The sequence below is a fragment of the Drosophila biarmipes genome, chromosome X, assembly GCF_025231255.1.
Source record: "Drosophila biarmipes strain raj3 chromosome X, RU_DBia_V1.1, whole genome shotgun sequence".
NCBI classification, from domain to species: domain Eukaryota; kingdom Metazoa; phylum Arthropoda; class Insecta; order Diptera; family Drosophilidae; genus Drosophila; species Drosophila biarmipes.
Genome location: NC_066611.1, coordinates 18077532 through 18098013, shown reverse-complemented (window position 1 = coordinate 18098013; position 20482 = coordinate 18077532). Strand labels below are relative to the sequence as shown.

At 44.2% G+C, this 20482-nt stretch overlaps 3 protein-coding genes across 29 annotated transcripts in view; 1 reads left to right on the top strand and 2 right to left on the bottom strand.

The window, feature by feature from the left end:
* The window catches only part of LOC108023354 (disks large 1 tumor suppressor protein), a 44357-nt gene extending 34828 nt beyond the window's left edge, over positions 1-9529 (bottom strand). For 15 of the 25 annotated variants that reach the window (XM_017092700.3, XM_017092704.3, XM_017092705.3 and 12 more), the window contains exons 1-2: positions 483-1427; positions 197-328 (exon numbers count right to left, since the gene is read on the bottom strand). In XM_017092700.3, the coding sequence (XP_016948189.1) occupies positions 197-328; positions 483-1392 (1042 nt within the window). In that variant the 5' untranslated portion in view covers positions 1393-1427. The other 10 variants (XM_050884758.1, XM_050884759.1, XM_017092710.3 and 7 more) reach the window with 9 other exon arrangements.
* Positions 9530-10299: 770 nt separating this feature from the next.
* Positions 10300-11067, bottom strand: LOC108023250 (mitochondrial import inner membrane translocase subunit Tim8). Its single transcript, XM_017092530.3, has 2 exons — positions 10874-11067; positions 10300-10809 (listed from the first exon to the last, which is right to left on the bottom strand). The coding sequence occupies exons 1-2, from the start codon at positions 10961-10963 to the stop codon at positions 10633-10635; spliced, it is 267 nt and encodes an 88-aa protein (XP_016948019.1). The 5' UTR covers positions 10964-11067; the 3' UTR covers positions 10300-10632.
* A 497-nt stretch (positions 11068-11564) lies between these two features.
* Positions 11565-20439, top strand: LOC108023540 (tyrosine-protein kinase hopscotch). Of its 3 annotated transcripts, none has more exons than XM_017093110.3 (11): positions 11565-12002; positions 12086-13396; positions 14229-14389; positions 15090-15296; positions 16156-16475; positions 16539-17001; positions 17158-17507; positions 17579-18015; positions 18561-18739; positions 18815-18979; positions 19442-20439. In XM_017093110.3, exons 2-11 carry the CDS (start codon positions 12326-12328, stop codon positions 19632-19634), a joined length of 3546 nt encoding a protein of 1181 aa, XP_016948599.1. In that variant the 5' UTR covers positions 11565-12002; positions 12086-12325; the 3' UTR covers positions 19635-20439. The 3 variants fall into 3 exon arrangements, with proteins under 3 accessions (XP_016948599.1, XP_043948958.1, XP_016948598.1); XM_044093023.2 differs by having other exon boundaries at positions 12083-13396; XM_017093109.3 differs by having other exon boundaries at positions 11565-13396.
* Positions 20440-20482: the final 43 nt, after the last annotated feature.

Sequence of the window (20482 nt, the reverse complement as noted above, 5' to 3'; positions counted from 1 at the left end):
CACATATATACCACAGAGCGTTTATAACAGCCCGACTTTTAATAAAAAATGGGTCATTTATAAAATATTTAAACATACATTATTACTTAGGACTCCTTAAAATTATGCTTTATCGATTTAAATACCCATTATTATTTATACCAACGAAAAGAGTAAATATCGATTTTATCGATAGGTTTGCAAGTCGATTACTTACCTAACAGCGCTTGAAACAAGCGAGATTTAAATATGCGTATAACGCGTTCGATTGCAATACGCAGCGCCCGATCCTGCGGCTCCGAAAGTCTGGCATGATAGTCCTCGAGCAGCTCGAGGGCCCGATGAGCTTCTGCAAAATATAGAAAATAATAATATAAATAAAAAATTTATCGAAATTGTATGTGTATTATGTATTTTTATATCTGGTTATTGTAGAAATTTCAATGGCTTCTCTTAATATATTAAATGATTTTTATGGAATAGTTAGAAGGGCTAGAACTAACTACTTTGTAACTCCGTTATCCGCTCCTCCTCATCCTGGCTGATCTCCAGGCCCGCCTGTCCGAAAACCGTTGACCAAAAGCCCCGCTCGGAGCCCTTTTCCGAACCCTGATCCGAACCACTCTCCCCCGCTGATTCCATAATATGGGATCTCTGCTTGGGCTTGGGTTTCGCCTTGGGCTTCGCTTTCAGCTGCAGTTCCGACTGCGATTTCTCGAGACTTTCCCGCTCGAGGGTCTCGATGATGGTGCGGAAACGACTCAGTTCCATTCGCAAACCCTCGGCACTATGGCGACTGGATGAGGAGACGGAGTGTCCCGAAACGCCGGACAACAGGCGGCATCGAGCTGCGCCCGAGGAAGAGGACGAAGGACCCTCCCACTCGTCGCGCGAGGCATCGCTCTCGGACTTCTCGAAGTACCCAGACTCCACATCCGGCGTGCGTACCATCGAAGTGGAGGACAGCAAGTGCCCGTATTCCAGCAGATCCTGGGCGGAATAGAAGCATTCCACGGACTCGCGGACACTGTCGCGCAGGGAGGTGGGACACTTCAGGGGTTCGGGTTCGGGTTCGGGATCGGGATCGGCTTCGGTTTCCACTATGGGTTCTCTTTGAGATTCCTTCTCTGTAACACCATCTATTGCCCGCTTGATATCATCGATTTCTTCGGGCACTTCTATGGCTTCCGCCGATGACTGCACCAGAACCACCAGCGGCGGCTGGTCTTCTGCTCGACTCTGCGCTTTCTTCGGCGGCAGCAAAGACTCCTCCTCGGGCTCCTCCTCATCGTCGGCTGGCGAAGAGTCCTCTTCCGGCTCGTCATCGTCGTGGAAGGTCTTGTCGTCGCTGCTCAGCAAACCCTCGTTGGGATCGCTGCTCTTCTCCCGATCCGAGTCCGTGTCAGAATCCATTGCGAGGGGACCAGCGGTGTGGAGACCTCTCTTCGGGTCCAAGTATCGCACTCAACTGGCCCGACTTTTGAGCTCTATAATGCCATAGTTCGGGGCTGCTACCGCCGATAAATCAATAAAGATTGACGCTTTTTAAACATGTTTCTCGTTCTGCTGGGCCTAGTTTATTCCCTTTCATGTTCCTGATATTTCTTTCTTTGCCCTCATACTCTAAGTACAAGTTATGATAGTGCCTGTTGCACTAAATGTTGGCTTAAAGCTCTTAAATTCCATGTGTTTTTAGGGTTTAAACCCCTCATTTAGGTTGCCATTTTAAACATTTCAAATAATTTAATATTGAACTTCACAATTAGCTAAGATTAACTAATTCTACACTGCTTTGCAATTGGGCGCGAGTCTCATATATTATGGATTGTATTTCTGCGGTGGAACTTTTGGCACATGGTTTGTTGTCCTCTTTCGGAGAGGTCAGGGGTCAAGTCCCATCCCGTGTCGCTGGCTGTCGTTGGTCGTTCGTCCGATGTTTGCCAAAAAATTAAACACATAATTTATTATTATAATCGAGTCGCATTGTGGCCCCCCGGCAAACACAGACACCCCAGAATATATATTTAAACCCACAATGTATCTGTGCCCGTAGTTTGATGTCCCCAGCACGCGTCAAACGCCGACGACGACCTTCACTGACCATTTGCGAGGCTGCTGGCATCCTCCTCCTAGCCATCCCCATCCGAAATCCCATCCCCAAACCATTTTCCCATTCCATTTTCCGACTTTTACAGCTTTTGTGGCACTCTTCTTTCGGTTCGCCTCGCCTCTTTCCGTTGGTTTTTGGCCATTTCATTTGCCCAAATATGATTTGTATGTGACATAATCAAATAAAATTCGTTGTCTGCATTAATTTAGTTTTTTTTAGAGGTTCTAAAGCAGTTGGTTGCATTTGTATGGCTAGAGTTCCATCAGAAGCAATTAAGCCAACTTTTTGGCGAACTTTTGTTGCCACCTAAAAAGTTAAATGATCTACTAGAATTACAATTGAAAAACTAATACTAACTTTCCTGTGCAAACAGCTTAGAACTTTTCCCCAAATCAATGTTCTATTGCCCAAAGTCTATTAGAATAATGTTGTCTTGCAATTTGTAAACTAAATAGTTTGTTGGGGACACTTTGAAAAATATAGTTTATGCTACACTTTGTACCTAAACATAAAAAAAATACTATTACTATTAAATTATTAAGTTGAACCTAACGGTTTTTAAGTGGGTATATATTTTGTTAAGAATACTTTAATATTTAAAAGGATTTTTGACTAAAATATGGATTTCAAAGAATCATGATACACCCTTTGCAAAAAATGAAAAACGGGTCAAATAATAAGTTTCTCCTAAAGTGGTCGAATTTGAAAGCTAGCTGATCAAAACTGTCGGTCTTTTCGCTGTGCGACTTGAATTGGCCAAACTACGAATGAAAAACCGATGAAAAAAGGGGATTTTTGACGAGAATCTGAATTTCAAAAAATCATGATACAACCCCTGCAAAAAATGAAAAAATGGGTCAAAAAATAAATTTTCCTAAAAGTGATTGAATTTGATAGCTAAGGACGCCAGCTGATCAAAACTGTCGGTCTTTTGGCTGTGCGACTTGAATTGGCCAAACTACGAATGAAAAACCAATGAAAAAGGGGGATTTTTGACTAAAATCTGAATTTCAAAAAATCATGATACAACAAAAAAATGAAAAAAAAGGGTCAAAAAATAAATTTTCCTAAAAATGATTGAATTTGATAGCTAAGGATGCCAGCTGATCAAAACTGTCGGTCTTTTGGCTGTGCGACTTGAATTGGCCAAACTACGAATGAAAAACCAATGAAAAAAGGGGATTTTTGACGAAAAACTGATTTTCAAAAAATCATGATACAACCCCTGCAAAAAATGAAAAAAAGGGTCAAAAAATAAATTTTCCTTAAAACTATTGAATTTGATAGCTGAGGACGCCAGCTGATCAAAACTGTCGGTCTTTTGGCTGTGCGACTTAAATTGGCCAAACTACGAATGAAAAACCGATGAAAAAAGGGGATTTTTGACGAAAAACTGATTTTCAAAAAATCATGATACAACCCCTGCAAAAAATGAAAAAAAATGGGTCAAAAAATAAATATTCCCCAAAACTATTGAATTTGAAAGCTGAGGACGCCAGCTGATCAAAACTGTCGGTCTTTTGGCTGTGCGACTTGAATTGGCCAAACTACGAATGAAAAACCGATGAAAAAAGGGGATTTTTGACGAAAAACTGATTTTCAAAAAATCATGATACAACCCCTGCAAAAAATGAAAAAAAGGGTCAAAAAATAAATTTTCCTTAAAACTATTGAATATGATAGTTGAGGACGCCAGCTGATCAAAACTGTCGGTCTTTTGGCAGTGCGACTTGAATTGGCCAAACTACGAATGAAAAACCAATGAAAAAGGGGGATTTTTGACAAAAAACTGATTTTCAAAAAATCATGATACAACAAAAAAATGAAAAAAAGGGTCAAAAAATAAATTTTCCTTAAAACTATTGAATTTGATAGCTGAGGACGCCAGCTGATCAAAACTGTCGGTCTTTTGGCTGTACGACTTGAATTGGCCAAACTACGAATGAAAAACCGATAAAGAAGAGAATTTTTGACCAAAAATGAGCTGAAAAATAAATGTACGTCTCGATTGATATTCTTTAAAATACCATTAATTAATCTTAAAGTACGCCCAGTTCTAGCCGCAGCACCATTCATAGAGCAGCCAATTAAATGGATTTCCACGTAACACCGAAGAGTGATATATGGAACTGTGGAAAGCTGAAAGGGGAGAATAAGAGTGCAGCTTTTGCGCTTACCTTGCTTTTTCACTGGCATTCTGTGAGCGGTGTTTCTGCTACTGTTTATGGTGGTGCTGGTGGAAATGGCAGCGGAAATGGCGGTGGTGCAGCAGCTTTGAGTGTGGTTCAACGCCGCCGGACTCGAAAGAGCGTGGGTCGCAATTTTGAGAATTTACTGGAGTCGCTTTCGAGGGGAATTATGCGGGGAAATCGCTTTGGCTTTTCGTTCGTCCTTTAGTTCTGCGGGCACATTTACATATACATATATATATATTTGATATATATATACTTTTGTTTATAGTATATACGGTGTGTTTTATGTACAAATATTGTTGTTTTTGGCTTTCAAACGAAGTTGGAGATTGGTTTTTGAATTTTGCGCTTTCAGTTTTTTGGTTTTTGGGGCAGTTTTGTGGTTACATTGACGTGTGCGTTTCCTCTCGATTTCTTTGCGGAATTTCACATTTCAGTGGCTCCTCGTCTACTTCCGGTTCTGTGGCTTTCACGTTGCACTTGAGATTCGGCTCTCATCGAAATGTCGTTCTGTATCTGCTTCACAACACAACACTAACACAAAAAAACACAGATCGTCTTTTCCTTTTATTCGGTTCACTTTACTTTACTCTATAATTCCATCCACCATCTAGAGGGCGAAAGACAAAATAAAACGGTTGAAAAACCTGCTCCTTTGGATTTATTCACCAAAACAAATTTTGTTGTATAATCATAAAAAAATTACGAATTTTGCAGACACACACGGGCGCAGTGAAATGCGCTTCCGATTGCAACGAACAGGGTACAGTGGTTTTATGTGCACTTCGAATACGGAAAGCGAACAGTATTTTTTTTTAATATATATATATTATTATGACGATGTTTTTTAATGAAAAAAAAATTATATACATTTAAAAAAAAAAATTACCCTACAACTTTTCAATATTTCTATTACCAGTATAAATAATTTGAATGTTTTTTGCTTAGGTTCAAGGTCTTGAATTTTTGAATTTGTATCAAAAACAATTTTGAAAATGTATAAATATTAAAATTTTAAGGAACTACTTAGATCAGTAAGGCTAGAAATTTAAAAAAAAATGTAATACATACAAAAATAAAATATTAAAATGATTATAGGTCACACACTTTATTTAAAACAAATTTACCCATTTTAAACAACTTTCAAATACTATCACTTATAAAAAAAAAAACCACCGACATTTTTATTGAGAGACCACTGTTGCTGGTGCTTTTTTCAGACACTCATATTTGGGAAATGCGAAAAATTGAAAAGACAAAAACAAACAGCGTCGCGATGTCGAAATTCTCGTCTGGCCGTTTGTTTCGCGATCGCTATTGTCGAGCTGATTTCATTTACATATTCCCGCCAGTCTGTGTGAGTGCTGGCTGCTTTTTTGCTATTTCAGCGAAACGTTTTTTCTGCAGTTGCTCTAGTTTCACTCAAAAAAAAAACGGGGGAAAAGAGAACGAGACCGTCCAGAAATGGGGAGAAATGCAGGGGGCAGAGTTGAAATGTCAAAGTTGGGAGTTCCTTTCCCCGTTTTTGTGCCTGCTTGGCTCGGTCCCTGACTTGATAACTTGTTACATTGGCCAGGCCGAAATTCCGAATCGCCGCACACCCGCACCGCACACAGACACACGTCCAACTGAGGCACTAACGGTGCTCTGCTTTTGGCCCTCGGTCGCCTGCTCTGCCGCTGCCGCCGCCGCCGCTCCTCTCTTGGCCACCCTGCTCTCGCCGACCGAGAGTCCCGAGCGGTTCTCAGTCGTCGGTCGGCGGTCCAACAATTAGTGTTTGCATATACCACAGACAGCAGATACAATACATATATCTATCCATCTATTTATCTGTCGGATGCCGTTTTTGCCCCCTTCAAAAGTTGCCAGCGCGGGATTATCAAAAACTTTGCCTCAGTTTTGGTCAATATTTGGCCAAACCAACGAGAATGTGGCCCACGTGTTAATGGCTCGTGGCTTTATGCACCATTTGCACGTTGCCAACTAAATATTAGCTTGTCAAATAAATATCTTTTACTAGGGAAAATCATCAAGATGGGAAACCAAAACTAAGAAGAATCCCTCGCTCTCCTTGCTCTACATTTCTAAGTGAAAAGTAAGAACTATCTTAAAAAATATAGCAAGTTCCTTCATAAAATAATAATATTTATGCAAGAAGAATACAATATTATATCATAAAATAAACTAAATAAGAAGAGCCACATTTTCAAATATTTTCGAGTATCTAAATATCTAAAAAATTAAAAAATCCTGGCAAATTATGTAAATTTTGTTTGGTATGTTTCTTCTGTAGTGATCTTTTCACCCGCAAAATATCTCTTTATACACACATGACCTATATTTATTTTTCCACAATCTCTAAGCAAAACAAACGTGCCATCCGTCGTGATATTGCAATACAAGCAATATTATTAAACTCTCGGAAATTTGTTTATGCGGAAAATAAATAAACCAAACACACAATTCAGAATCAGTTAGGGCAGTCTCGAGCTTGCCAATTGACAGGAAACCAAATCATACTAAAAGTTGCCTAACCATTAAATGATTTACTATCCCAAGGGTTACGCAGATTTTCAAAAGAGGGTCAATAAGCTAAGGAAGTACATTCTGCCAGCATAATCGAAGCGCAACGAGTGTAATTTTCCTCAAAACAACAACTGGAGCTTAGGAATTATTTAACAAATTGCCATGAATAGCAGGGAAATGTCTAAGCCGACAATCCTAACTGCCGGGAGCCCATTATTTTGACAGAGAGGACGGGATCCTTGGGTCTGCATCAGAATGAAGCCCATCAGGCGCAGTCACTTTGATTAATGTTGTGTGCGCCAGTGACGCGAATTACTTAAAAAACAATTGAAGAACTAGACGGGTCAATACACAACGCCCAGGAGGGCCAGACGAAGGCGGAGAGAGCGACGAAGAAAGTGGCAAAGGGAGGCCAAAACAGGGCTAACGACTGGAAACTAGGAAACGCGCTTCGGAAAAGACAGCAGCAAGAATAATAATAATAATAGCAATAGCAATAGCAACCACAGGGCAACGCAGGCCGGGTTCAATCACCCTTGGGAATTACGAACCGGTTATTACGGTTATTATTATTATTATTATCCGACCCGGACAATTTTCAACAGTCGTTCACAGGTTAAAATACCCGCACACAGGGGAAAAGTATCTACTTAAAACTTTTGTTTCGCTTAAAAAGATAAATATATATTTTTGGTAAAAATAATTATGATATTTGGGAATTGTTTTTAATTTGTAATTTTTGAGCTCCAATTCCCTGAATCTTCCTTCTATCTTGATCAATGGTTTTGAAATGGTTTTATTAGAATTTCATTAGTTAAATACACATTTTTGAAGGCAGCCTAATGTCAAGGTTATTTTTAAATTGGCTCCCCTATTTTTTCGTTTGATTTAGTGTGCGAGTTGGATTTCTATACACCTAATTTATGTGCGTCATTTGTTTCCTATTTTTAATGTCTTTCGACCGCTTGAAGTACTTTTTCCTATTCTTTTTTTCGGGCGCACACAGGTCGTATAATTGATATGCCTACTCGCACACTAACTTATGTGTACAATTGTATTGCCTATTTTTATGGTGCTCGAGTCCTTTGTGGTGTGCATGTGTGAGAATGTTAGAGTACAGTGATCGCTAAATGAGTGGAAAACAGAGGAACTTTATTTTATTTTATATAATTAAAACATAATCAGTTCAGCCATGAGTTCAGATTTTTTCCAGGCGTTAATTAATATCTAAATCTAAAAATGATCCAAATCTAAAATAGGCTTATTGTTTTTAAAATGCAGATACGCTAATAAACAATTTTTAATGTTTAAAAAATTTACTAGTCAAGTTTAAACAGCTCAAGCAGTTGGGATTGTGCAACGAATTCTCGGGACCATCTTATTAATGTATTAGTCTTAGCTACCATTTTTAAAAAATATCTCAGTATTAAATAAGGGGTTCCCCTTTCGTGAGTGGCCACTGTACCCCCCTCACAAGCACTCCAAGCACACACACAGACGCACACACACACACCTTGATTCACCTGCTGCAGGCGCGAACCCAGACCCAGAAAAGTATGCAGCAAAAAGGAGAGCATATGCAATAAACACTCAATCCCCGCACACGGACACACGCAGCCCCACACACTTGCAGCGAGATATTAACCGTTACGAATTGACGTTCGCCTGGCGGATTTTTGACCTTGACATGTCGCCCGTGGTTGTAATTGTAGTTGTTTTCGGTGGACGGTGGGCCGGAGTGCGAGTGTGTCAAAAAAAAAAACGTTACAACGGTTGAGAAGAAGGGACAAATCGGAGAAAATCGAAGGGAAAGGCGGGCGGAAAACTGGGTCGCAGATAGGAGGTGATTAATTATTCAGCCGCAGCATAATTATGCGAGCGCTGTGGTGTGTGTGTTATTTATAGACCAGCCGAAAAGACAAAAAACACAGCTACTAGACAACAATAAAATAATACACGCCGTAATGTATGCACAAGGGGGGGAGAGAGATGGTGAGATGGGGAGATGGAGGGGCAGCGACAGAGGGAGAGAGGGAGAGAGCGCGAGAGCATTGTAAACTTATTTATACTAATGCGAAAATCTGCACACACGCTCACATTATTGTGAATTTCCCCGTTAAGTTAACGACTAAAAAAGGGATGCTGTGAATTATGTATGCTCCACACTTACGCACACACCGCACTCGGTTCGCTTGCAACTGCAGTGCTACACACGAAAAAAAATCAGCTGGCTGCTGTGCCGTTGCACACATACACGTGCCTGCTCGGCAACTATTTGATTTTTCCCGAATTTCCTTTCTATCATCTGTATTTACAACAACATCCCTTGCATACACACACACACACACAGTCGCTGGTGGAAGACAACCACCACACATACACAGTCCGCACACACACAGGGACGGCGAAAAAAAGGAGCACCTTAAAAAAATGTTTTATGTCCCGTTTTGAATCCTGCAGGCAAATCAAGGTAACTGTTCATGTTTCTCCACTTGATCCTTTGTCCCGTTTCTCAATTTTCCTGGCACTGCAAACCGACACCGACTGCGCTTCGAGCTGCACACGCACACACACTCACTGGCAAAAAGGACTTGCGTTTGGCACAGCCTTCGGGCATTTTATGTTTAATATAAATAAGCAGCGGCAGCACGTTGGGAATATATATTACGGTATAATACGGTTTTCTGCTCTGCTCGCGGAAACACTTCTGCTGAAAACAGTGTTACCAGAGGCGCGCGAGGGAGAAACTCCAATAAGAACGCCTGGGCACAGTTCAAAACCAGCGCGCGGTTTTGCTAATAAGTTGGTCTCTGAAATCTTATAAAAAACCAAGAAAAAAAACGTACAGTTTTAGTAGTAAATTTTAGTAAAATAAACACTTTTAGGATCAGTAGTAAGCAAGTAAAGTTTCTGAAAGTTGAAAAGTTAGTTGATCCTATAAATTACTAATTAGCTTCAGGAATTTTTAACAAAATTTCTCCTTTGTTTATATTTTTTGCTTTGTTTAAAATATTAACTAGAATGCCAATTGAAAATTTACCGATACATTTCAGCCTAGTGGCAGCGCTACTCCAACTATCGATATCGAACCGTTAAATTGAATCGAATCGTATATAAAAACTGAAGAATGGGGAATTTCAATGAGTTCGTATCAATATTTTATTGATTTTGAGTAAAAAACATGAATAAATAAGCTGAATGAGTACAACATCAACAAAGTGCAAACATGTACGAATCTCAATCGAAGTTTATTTCATTCCTTAATCAAAACTTTTTAAATCATAAATGAGAAGCAATACAAATTCAAATTCTAAGGAATTAACTTTGTATAACCAACGACCTAATAACCGTTTCCTAGATAAAAGAAAACATAGTATTTATCTGACAACTCTCGTGTGCTGCCTTTTAAAAACGGCAAACTCATTATTGCTACAACTTTGACTCAGCAAAAACAAGTCGCCGAGGGTCCAAGCAAATAATTACTACACTATACTCCTTTTAAACATACAAAACGAAAGTTGTATTTATTTTGGATTCGCTAGCGTCGGGCCGTCAAAACAGTAGTTTTAAGGTACAGGATTCATGGTTCGTCCTTGACCAGAAGGCGGATCTCCGGTTCCGGACGACGGGTCACATAATCAGCTGGCCGCGCCAGAACGCAGCGCGGAAAAAAAAGAGCTTACATGATAATTTTTTGTTTAAAAATAGCTTTAACAGTAGGACAGTGGCGGAAGCTCCCCGGACTCGGATTTGGGGGCGAAACACCCAGATGCCAGATCCCAGATTCCAGATCCCGGACTCCGGTTTTGGTAACAGGAACAGCCTCTACAGGTCGCCGCCGCCGCGCTTTTGGAGCATCTGGGCGAAGCGCTGGGTGATCAGCAGCGAGGTGTCGATGAAGCGGTCGACGCAGTTGCTCAGGCACGTCTCGGTGGCGTGGTCCAGCTTGGTGCTCGGCTTGCCGATGCACTTCTCCCAGCAGATCTCGTTGAACTCGTGTATCTGGCGGGGATTGTTTATGTGAGCCAATCGGTTGGGGGACGTATGAAATGCTTCGGGGACTCACCTGCGCGTTGACCTGGGCCTTCTGTTTCTCGATCATGAGGAACTCCTGCAGCTCCTTGTCGTTGCCGGAAAGGTTCTCGAACTCGGACATGGTGTGATTTTCAGTGAACAATTCTAAATAACCGGGCTCCGGAATTTTATATATTTTACGGTTTGAGGTTATATAAACGGCAGTGACAGCTGTGGCAGTGGAGATGTACGAAAATCGACCTCTGAAGCTGCCGATGTTTTCGGGCAGCTATCGATTGCCTTGGATTATGCAGTGCTTGCACTGCTGCGCATTGCCAATCTTTCAATCTTTGCATTGGAAATCTTTCATATACAACTGAGCTTCCAGAAGTCGGTATTCGATACGTCGGACCGAAAAATAAAGCTAAGATAATATTGTTTGATTCCAATAGCGCTGTTAAGAGGCATTAAAACCTAACAGTGACTCTTACGTTTGCTTACGTTGAGGCACAAAAATACTGAAAAACCGATGTTGCTTTTTGGAAATGCGCGTACGGTCCTACTTCATCTCTCTCTCCAGATCTTGCATCTCCTTTTTACCGACACTTACGTTGTTGCTATCTCGGTTATTACTGGCATTACGTTTGCTTACGCTGGCTCACGTTTCACGTAAAACGAGCGGTTTTGCCTACGAACCAGGGCTGCCGAACTCTCGGGAACATCAACTACAAATATCGATGCATCGAAACCGTGATATATTTTGTGCCGAACTACTGAAAATATCATTTAAACATCGATACATCGAAACCCTGATATTTTGTGCCTATATAGTAGCTTCGCAATTGCACCTTCGCCCCAGCAAACTCGAATTCCCGACGAACGCGACCGCAAACCGTAAACAAGTGCGACTGTGTGCCCGGCGGAGGCCCACGTTTGGCAGTGGCCTGCCCCGCGAACGACGCGCACCTGGCTGGCGTTTCGGTGTCTTGTTTCGGACCCTGCTGCCTCCGACTTCCCCTGCACCCCGAAGCACTTCTTCTCCGGGGAGTTGGCACTTTCGGCGCCCCACTCGCTGCTCCACGGCTCGCGGAGAGCGTCGCAGAAGCTGTCCAGAGGGGTTTCCCCGCCGGCGGAGTCCATGGAACTCCCTGCGAATTGAAGCCAGTCCCAGAGGAAGGGGGGTAAGAGAATCCATCCATCCATCCATCCATCCATCCATCCATCCATGCAACACTCTCCCTTCTCGCGCGGATTGACGTAGCAGTGCAAGAGCACACACACAGCACTAGCTGAAGCTGAAGAAAAAAACGAATCTGAATGCGAGCCGAAGCAGTCGCAGTGTGTGGGTGTGTGCGGCAAAACTCTGGCGGAGATTGAAGCAGCCAGCAGGAGACACTGAGAAGCTAGTTCGCGCACGCACGGAACACAGGACAGCCCAAAGCTGGGACTGCAGGAGGAGCACGGAGGACCCCGCCCAGAGGCACCGTTCACCGACCACCTTCTCATGGCCCTGGCCAGGGGAGAGGAGGACAGAATGGACGACAGCAGCAGCGGACGCACCTCGCTGGCGGACAGCGCCAGCCTGACCAACTCCTCCATGCGCAGCTGCACCTCCTCGCAGAACTTCAACGACGACGGCAACATCCGGGTGTACAACCTGGTTACCAGTGGCTACGAGCGCTTCCCGCCCAACATGCTGTGCGAGGAGATCTGCAATGCCATGTGCCGGCTGCACAACATTGCGCCCACGGCCCAGCTGCTGTACGGTATACGGGAGCACTCGACGTCGCGCCGTCCCACGCCGCTGATTCGCCTGGATCTCACGTGGGTGCTGCCCGGCGAGCGACTGAGCTGCCAGCTGGTCTACTGCTTCCGCATGCGATTCCGGGTGCCCGAGCTGGACAACCAGCTAGAGTCGATCGACCCGCGGAGCCACAAGTTCCTGTACCACCAGATGCGCTACGACTGGCTCACCGAACAAATCCCGGAGATACGCTATCCGGAGCACAAGGACAAGTCCACGGGCCTGGCCGTGATGGACATGCTGATCGATGCCCAGGAGCAGACGGAGGACGAGCAGGCGTTGCGCTCGATCGAGAAGTCCTACCGCGCCTATCTGCCGCCGAGCCTGTGGCGGGCGCACAGCTTCTTTGTGGGCTCCAAGATACGCGAGGTGTTCCGCAACCTCAAGGCCAATGCGCCCAGCATTGAGCGCCTCAAGTGGCACTACGTCCACCAGATCTCCCACCTGGCGCCCTCCTACCTCACCGAACAGTTCACCTGCACGGTTCAGTATCTGCCCAACGAGGAGGTGGCCCACGGCGGCGGCGCTATCGGCGCCAGTCTCACCCAGTCCGTGAGCAAGTCCACCACGACGCTGGTCAGCTCGGGCTCCACCAACACCCTGTCCACGCTCACCACGAACCTCAACCACGGTGGCCACGGCGGCAGCGGCAAGAAGGGCAAGCGACGGTCCGCCAGCGCCGGCATCGATGTCTATGTGCGCGTCTTCCCGCACGACTCCCTGGAGCCGGGACTCAAGGTGGCCAGGGTCACCTCGGAGGCCACCCTCAAGGTGAATATGAGTGCCTTTTCTGCCAAGGCTTTGTTTATGGCGATTTTTTTAGAAGTTTATCTGCACTTTGCATAGTTTTGGTCCTTTTTTATTAGCTGAAATTCATGTTTTCTAATAATATCCCTAAAGAATTTAAGGAATTATAACTTTATAAACTATATTTAGTTTTAAACTAGAACTTATCCACTTTCTATAGGAAATAGGAAACCAAAATGCTTCTTACAGCCTGTATTTTCTAAATTTCATAAATATACTTCCCATAAAAGAGCATTTCTCACCCTTTCAAATTTCCGGTGAATTTCCATATAACATTGCAATAATGGCCAAGCAAATTACTCAATACTCAAGATACGAGTTTACTTTCACACTAGAACGTGTCTCTGGGGAAATCTAATATTTTTATGGAAATTATTCAGAACAACGTCAAAGTACTTGGGGATTTGCTACGAATACGAAGATCCTCTCTGATAAACCAAAAGTTATAAAAACTATAAACTGTCATAGAAGGACTGGACCATAGAGATCCCTCACCATGGACCGTCTTTAACTTGCAATTTTGGGAAGTTCCGCACATAAGTAGATCAGCATTTCCGCCCGTGCCGGGTCACGTTAATCTCGGCCAGGGAAAACCTCCTGTTTCGAATCGAAAACATTTTTATTGAGCTGCCAGTTTAATGGCTCCTCCGATTATTCGCTCAGGGCGAAGAACGTGTAGTAATACCTCTTATCGGGGGCAGGCAATGTGGAGCATTCAGGGAAATGAAATAAGAAAACATAGAAAAGTATATTATATATAACCGAGCTGATTTCAATGTTGTCCATGTGTTCGCAGTGGAATCTGGTTGGCGCCGTCGAGGGAATCTTCATGATCTCCAAAATCAGCGACACCTCCGTGCGGCTGGAAATCGTGGGCCTGCCCAAGGGCTACGAGATGCAGTTCCAGACGGAGAAGGAGATGAAGTCCTTCATCTCCTACCTGGGCATCTACATCAGGTGAGTCTGCGCGTTGAGTATCCCAAGAGATATACAACAGTCCAATGGAGCCAATATATTGACACCACAACAAGCTATAAAACAATTAAAAAGCATTAATCGCCTGATCAGGCTTCAGTTTTATCATTCGTGTGATAAAAAACACTTGCCACTTTGAAGCCTTGGTGGATTCTACGAACTCTTATTTAACTCTTCTGTGGCAAACAAACACATATACTTCCAACTAGCAACAATTAAACAGTTGATTTAAACATAAACATGAAATCTGATAACATTTGACGGAATGCGTGCGAAATGCCGTCGTCAAAGCAAACAAAAGTTATTCAAAAGTACCAAAAACCTAGCTTAACAACCGAAACAAGGCAAGATTCCGATTTTTCTTATCAAGCTGGGACCAGTTGGTGTTTTTGTATTTTCTGAAAAAATGTTTTTCAACCCAAGGCCTTGAAATCAATCTTTGAAGCAAATTCCTTTTTAAATTTTTATAACAATTCAGCAGCGTTAAAAAGGGGGAGGAATGAGGACAAAAGCCAGCTTATCTTTAAATGAAGTATAAACAAATTTTTGTACATGGTTAACAGCGCTTGAAAGATATTAATTTTGTATTGGAATTTTGATTTGGCTGATTTGTACATTAACTAGCAATTTATTAAGAATAGTTATTAAACCCAATAAACATTTACTTATATTTCTGTTGCAGATTGTCCAGCAAGTGGATGCAGGACCTGTGCCACTCCCACCGCACGCCCTCGCTGGAGGAGCTGAGCTCCCTGTACTGCCACGGACCCATCGGCGGCGCCTACTCCCTGATGAAGCTGCACGAGAACGGGGACAAGTGCGGCAGCTACATTGTGCGCGAGTGCGACAGAGAGTACAACATATACTACATCGATATCAACACCAAAATGTGAGTGCTGCTGGGCCCCACACGACGCGCCCACGCGATCAGCCACTTCCCCGACCTTTATCGGGCCTAGAACACTCTCCACACCCCATATGCCACACACTGTGCCACTCTGCACTGGCCAGTGTTCCGGCTTTTGCCCGCGATTTCCCCCTAATGGATTAACTCTTTTAATTAGTCAGTGCTGGCCCCATGCACACGTCAACAGTATTTCTATGAAAGTAAAATTAGAACGCTTTGCTTGCGGTTTTTTTTTTATTTCATTCAAAGATTTGTGCCATCGGGTTGCCATGCAGATGGTGAAAATGGGAAATCACGGCTTTCCTTTTTGCAGCCCTTACAAAGCGCACCCTATTTATATCCTCAGATTAAGATAAAACAGGAGAGGAAGCTGTAGCTTAGGCAGGCCGAATTGAATATACCTTTGCAGTTCTAAGCTATGGTATTTGATACAGTCATCTGATGTTTTTAAAATCAAAATTCTAATTTTTTCAAATAATGCTACACCCCAGACTAGAAGAAAATATGAGAGTCATACGGACAAAGAATATTTATTTATAGGGTTCGAAATGCTTTCTCCTCTGCCTTACAACTCCTGACTGAGTTCATAATATCCTGTGCAAGGGTAGGAACACTTTTCTCCCGGTAGCCTTAAAATTGAGAGACTTCATTGCGTTCAAACGGACAGACGAACGGACATACGGACAAAGAATAGATAATACGGACAAGAATATACATATATACTTTATAGGAAAGAAAGAGTCTCCCTCCCTGCTAATAATAGCGTATAACAACCTGTACAACTGGGTCGTTTGCCAAAAGTGAAAAGAGATAATCTCAAACGATGCCCGCCTCCTTGCAGCATGGCCAAAAACACCGACCAGGAGCGCTGCAAAACGGAGACATTCAGGATTGTGCGCAAGGACTCGCAGTGGAAGCTGAGCTATAACAACGCCGAGCACGTGCTGAACTCCCTCCACGAGGTGGCGCACTTCATCCAGGCGGACAGCCCCGACCGCTACCGCATACCCGCCTCCAAGTACGACAAGCCGCCGCTGCTGCTCCTGCTGCTGCCAAAGAACCTCAAGGCCAAAAAGACTGACCTGCAGCTCAGCGAGGCGGAGCTGCAGCGCCGCAATCCGCAGATCTTCAACCCCAAGACGGACCTGCAGTGGTATCCAGGTGAGGAGGTCATTGCTCTTTACCCTTGATTGCACTACAGCTCCCTCTCCCTGACTCCCCTAGATTCGATTTCGCTTAGCGACGATGGCATGATGTTTACCATGCGCGGCGACTGGCTGCAACAGAGCCCGGTGAAGGATGTCTCGGTGACGATGAAGATGCTGAAGAGCGACGGCAACTTCATGGAGTTCTTCCGCCTGGCGCAGACCTGGAGCCTCATCCAGTCGCCGCAGTTCCTCAAGCTGTACGGCCTCACGCTCGCCGACCCGTACACCATGGTCATGGAGTACTCGCGCTACGGGCCGCTGAACAAGTTCCTGCACTCGGTGCCCAATGTGACGCTGCACTGCCTCCTGGACCTGATGCACGGCCTGGTGCGCGGCATGCACTATCTGGAAGACAACAAGATCATCCACAACTACATACGCTGCAGCAATCTGTACGTGACCAAGTACGATCCCAACTCGTACGTGCTCGACGTCAAGATCAGCGACCCAGGCTATCCGCGGCCCTACCGAGAATCCGAGTGAGTAGCCCCCGATTCCGCTTAATAGTAATGCATTTCGCCGACGAGCAAGCGTCGTTGAAGTGTGTTATCATCGAAAAGCAATTCACAGGGCTGTGCATTTCGATAGGAGGTGGAGACGAACGCCACTTAACAAGCTAATTTCCCTCCCCCCAGCTCGCCGTGGGTGCCCATCAAGTATTACCGGAACCTGCAGGCGGCCAAGCTGGACCAGTACACCCAGCTGTGGGCCTTCGCCACCACCATCTACGAGATATTCTCGCGCTGCAAGGACGACCTGCGCAGCCTGACGCAGGACCAGCTCATGAGGCAGCGCAACACCGATGGCAACATACTCAAGACGCTGGACCCGGACCTCTGCCCCTCGCTGATGTTCGAGACCATCATGGACGGGTGGTCCGACGACGAGGAGAAGCGCTTCAGCCACCACGACATCTTCTCGCGCCTGAACACGATCAAGGCGGAGATACTGCCGAACTATATGCCGCCACCCGACCTCGCAACGAGTGAGTGGTCCAGTAAATCCTGGGCTGATAACACCTTGTAATTTGTATATATGTTTGCTGTCTCCCTGCAGACGGAGCTGGCGAGGAGGAAATCGTTGACCGCGGCGATGCGCCCTGCAACTATCCCTTCCCGCGCTCCAACATGCTGATGGTGATACCGCTGACCAGCGAGTGCCGCGTGATCTACAACATGGCGAACATGATCGGGCAGGGCCACTACGGCACCGTCTTCAAGGGCCACCTGGAGTTCAACGACAAGGACCAGCCGCGCGAGCAGGTGGCCATCAAGAAGCTGAACACCACGCAGGTGTCGAACGACTTCCACCGCGAGATGGGCATCATGCGCACCCTGGTGCACCCGAACATCGTCAAGTTCAAGTACTGGGCGGAGAAGTCGCACTGCATCATCATGGAGTACCTCTCCGGCTCCTTCGAGGAGTACCTGCGCCTCGAGAAGCCCAATCTCACGAACGCGCGCCTGGTGGCCCTTGCCCTGGACATTGCGCAGGTGAGTGTCCGTAGGAGCAAATATAGATGATCATCTTATAAAAGTTATAATACATATTATATTATACTATACCAAATCATATAATATATCGAGTATATTTTATCTTTAATCCCAAATGTTTTTGAAAATGTAAAAGTTATAATATATTATTTTATATTATTATTATATTATATGTTTGGACTTAAAGATATGGCATACTACATATATATAATATAACTTTTTATAAGCTTTTCAAATATATTTAAGCATTGAGATAAAAAATATAAGTATATTTAATGTTTAATCCCAAATGTTTTTGAAAATATATACAAGTTATCATATATTTATTATTAATAGTATACATATACTTAAAGATATAAAATACTATGTAGAATATAACTTTATAAGATTTTCAAATATATTTGAGATTAAAGATCAAATACACCTAATATATTTAGGATACAGTATAGTCAATATAATACTTACCTAGAATTATTAAAGGAGTCCCTTTATAGTAGGTTGTTCCAACACTTAATGATGTTTCATCCATTGTTTTCCCTCCGCAGGGCATGAAATATCTGTCCGGCATGGGACTGATCCACAGGGACTTGGCCGCCCGCAACATTCTGGTGGATCGCAGCGGCGATGGCGACCGCGTCAAAATCTCAGACTTCGGCCTGGCGCAGTTCGCCAACTCGGATGGATATTACTACGCGAAGAGCAAGCGAGACATACCCATTAAATGGTGAGGAGACTCTGACTAGGCTTTCCGATTTTATTACAAAAACTTACCATTGAATCCCTCCAATCCCATGGGCAGGTACTCCCCGGAGGCCATCTCCACCTGCAGATTCTCATCGTACTCGGACGTCTGGAGCTTCGGCGTGGTGCTTCACGAGATGTTCACCCGGGGCGAAGCGCCCAACCTGGTGCCCCTGCAGGCCTCGCAGGACGACTTCCTCAACCGTCTCCAAAAGGGCGAAAGGTAAAGCTTATCGCCAGGCTCAGCCCCAAATTAGCCAGCAAATAATCTACATTTCTTCGCGGAAAACATTATGTCTTGACAGCTGATAACCTTTCCACGCATGTAGCCATTAGTTCATGGCGATAAGGCTCTTAATTTAAGAGCTTGACAGCTGTGAGAACTGCCATAGTCAGGCTTACAATCTCCGAGAGGGGCATAGGGCTTTAAAAATGATTTGTTCGTTTATGTTGATAATGTTTTTGAAGTAGAGTGTAGGGAATATTGTAATTACAAGCCAGTCCTTAGAGCTTTTCGTTCTTAATGTACGAAAACTTTTATTTTGTTGAGGTTTGCAATGAAGTTTTTGAAGTTACAATAGTTTTAGCTATGTATTTGAAGTTGTTTAAGGAGTAGTAGTCATCACTTTATATATATTTGTATTTATTATATATATAAATGATATATTTATCTTATCCTTTGCAGATTACCTCGCCCGGACGAGTGCCCGGACTTTATGTACGACCTGATGCAGCTGTGCTGGCACGCCACGCCCCGTTCGCGGCCCACCTTCGCGCAGATCGTGGAGATCATCACCAACGAGACGGCCACCAAGGTGTCGCACCCCTCGGCCGGCCACCAGGCGCCGCCGCCAAGCCAGCCGCCGGAGGCCGAGTGACAGGAGACGAGTGGCAGAGCCTCGCCAACGGAATGATATACAAATATTTAGGCCTAAGTTTTTTAAGCTGTTAGCATTTAAACTGTACGTTTTTAAAACAACACAAGCGACCCCCAAGCACTTGACGCAAGCCCTAAAGCTTTAAGCGTGTAATCACAATGCCCCAAAGGAGCCGTCTCTATGCGCCTCCGCCAGCCTTTTCGGATTCTCGCCAGAACCTAGTTTTACCCCGGTGCTCGCCACCTAGCGCTGGCCCCCCTCCTCGTCTGCAGTCCCCCTCTTGACTCGGCGGAAGCCCCGACTCCATGTAGTATATACATCTACAAGCATGTAAACCAATTCTCAACCCACTTTGTGTTATACATTTTAGCCCACTTTGTTAAATATTGTTAAGCTTGAGCTTCGATTTTTTTGTAATGCCCACGCATAAACACTAAACTAAATATAAAGTGTACATAACTATGGAACCTAGTTAAGGCTCTGGCCGAGAACGGCCACACACGGTAATCTACACGACGCCCGGGGGACGGATCGAGGGATCGGCCCGCGGCTCGCCTAAGCTTAATCTACTGTATAACATAGAGAACATGTGCACATATAGTCCTAAGGTATGTCAATTATGTTGATCAGATGCCATTTTAAGCTGCAGTACTGCGAAACAGAAACGAATTATATATTTACAAGCTATACAGCCACTATACAAGCCGGTTGCACCACACGCCCGCAGGCACAATAACTTATTATTGCTGTTAACGAGAAGGATATTTCCGAAATAAATCAATTTTCTTACGTGTTTAAAGGTGAACGTTTATTGCGAGTCGTTACTGGGTGGGACCGAAGGGGGTGTA

What these genes read in the sequence shown, in the direction of transcription:
- LOC108023250 (XM_017092530.3), bottom strand. Translation starts at nt 10,963, where the DNA reads ATGTCCGAGTTCGAGAACCTTTCCGGCAACGACAAGGAGCTGCAGGAG. An exon ending in AGGCCCAGGTCAACGCGCAG is followed by an intron (nt 10,810 to 10,873) that starts GTGAGTCCCCGA and finishes AATCCCCGCCAG; the next exon opens with ATACACGAGTTCAACGAGAT.
- LOC108023540 (XM_017093110.3), top strand. Translation starts at nt 12,326, where the DNA reads ATGGCCCTGGCCAGGGGAGAGGAGGACAGAATGGACGACAGCAGCAGC. An exon ending in GGACCTGCAGTGGTATCCAG is followed by an intron (nt 16,476 to 16,538) that starts GTGAGGAGGTCA and finishes TGACTCCCCTAG; the next exon opens with ATTCGATTTCGCTTAGCGAC. An exon ending in TTGCCCTGGACATTGCGCAG is followed by an intron (nt 18,016 to 18,560) that starts GTGAGTGTCCGT and finishes TTCCCTCCGCAG; the next exon opens with GGCATGAAATATCTGTCCGG.